Here is a 206-nt window from a genome sequence, read left to right on the forward strand (position 1 = left end):
AAGGCAAAAAACCTGTGGCACAGGAAACCCCTTTGGCTTTGTTTGGGGATTTCTGCTCACTAAAACTTAGTGGTGCCCAAAAGGGGGCCCCTTTCTTTTTTTAACAACACCTACAACTCCATTTTGCATTGCCATCACACCTAATCATTACAAACCTGAAAGGCATGAAAAAAAATTGTTTAGTAAAATAATCAAAATTATCATCC

General features: G+C 38.3%; 1 protein-coding gene across 1 annotated transcript in view; it reads right to left on the reverse strand.

Moving 5' to 3' along the window:
• Positions 1-206, reverse strand: part of LOC119585623 (serine-rich adhesin for platelets-like) — a gene marked incomplete at its 5' end in the record, with an annotated part of 8,087 nt that overhangs the window by 3,006 nt on the left and 4,875 nt on the right. Inside the window, 1 exon segment of the mRNA XM_037934292.1 lies at positions 123-155. Coding sequence (XP_037790220.1) covers positions 123-155 — 33 coding nt within the window.

Source organism: Penaeus monodon, chromosome 20 (genome assembly GCF_015228065.2).
Source record: "Penaeus monodon isolate SGIC_2016 chromosome 20, NSTDA_Pmon_1, whole genome shotgun sequence".
NCBI classification, from domain to species: Eukaryota; Metazoa; Arthropoda; class Malacostraca; order Decapoda; family Penaeidae; genus Penaeus; species Penaeus monodon.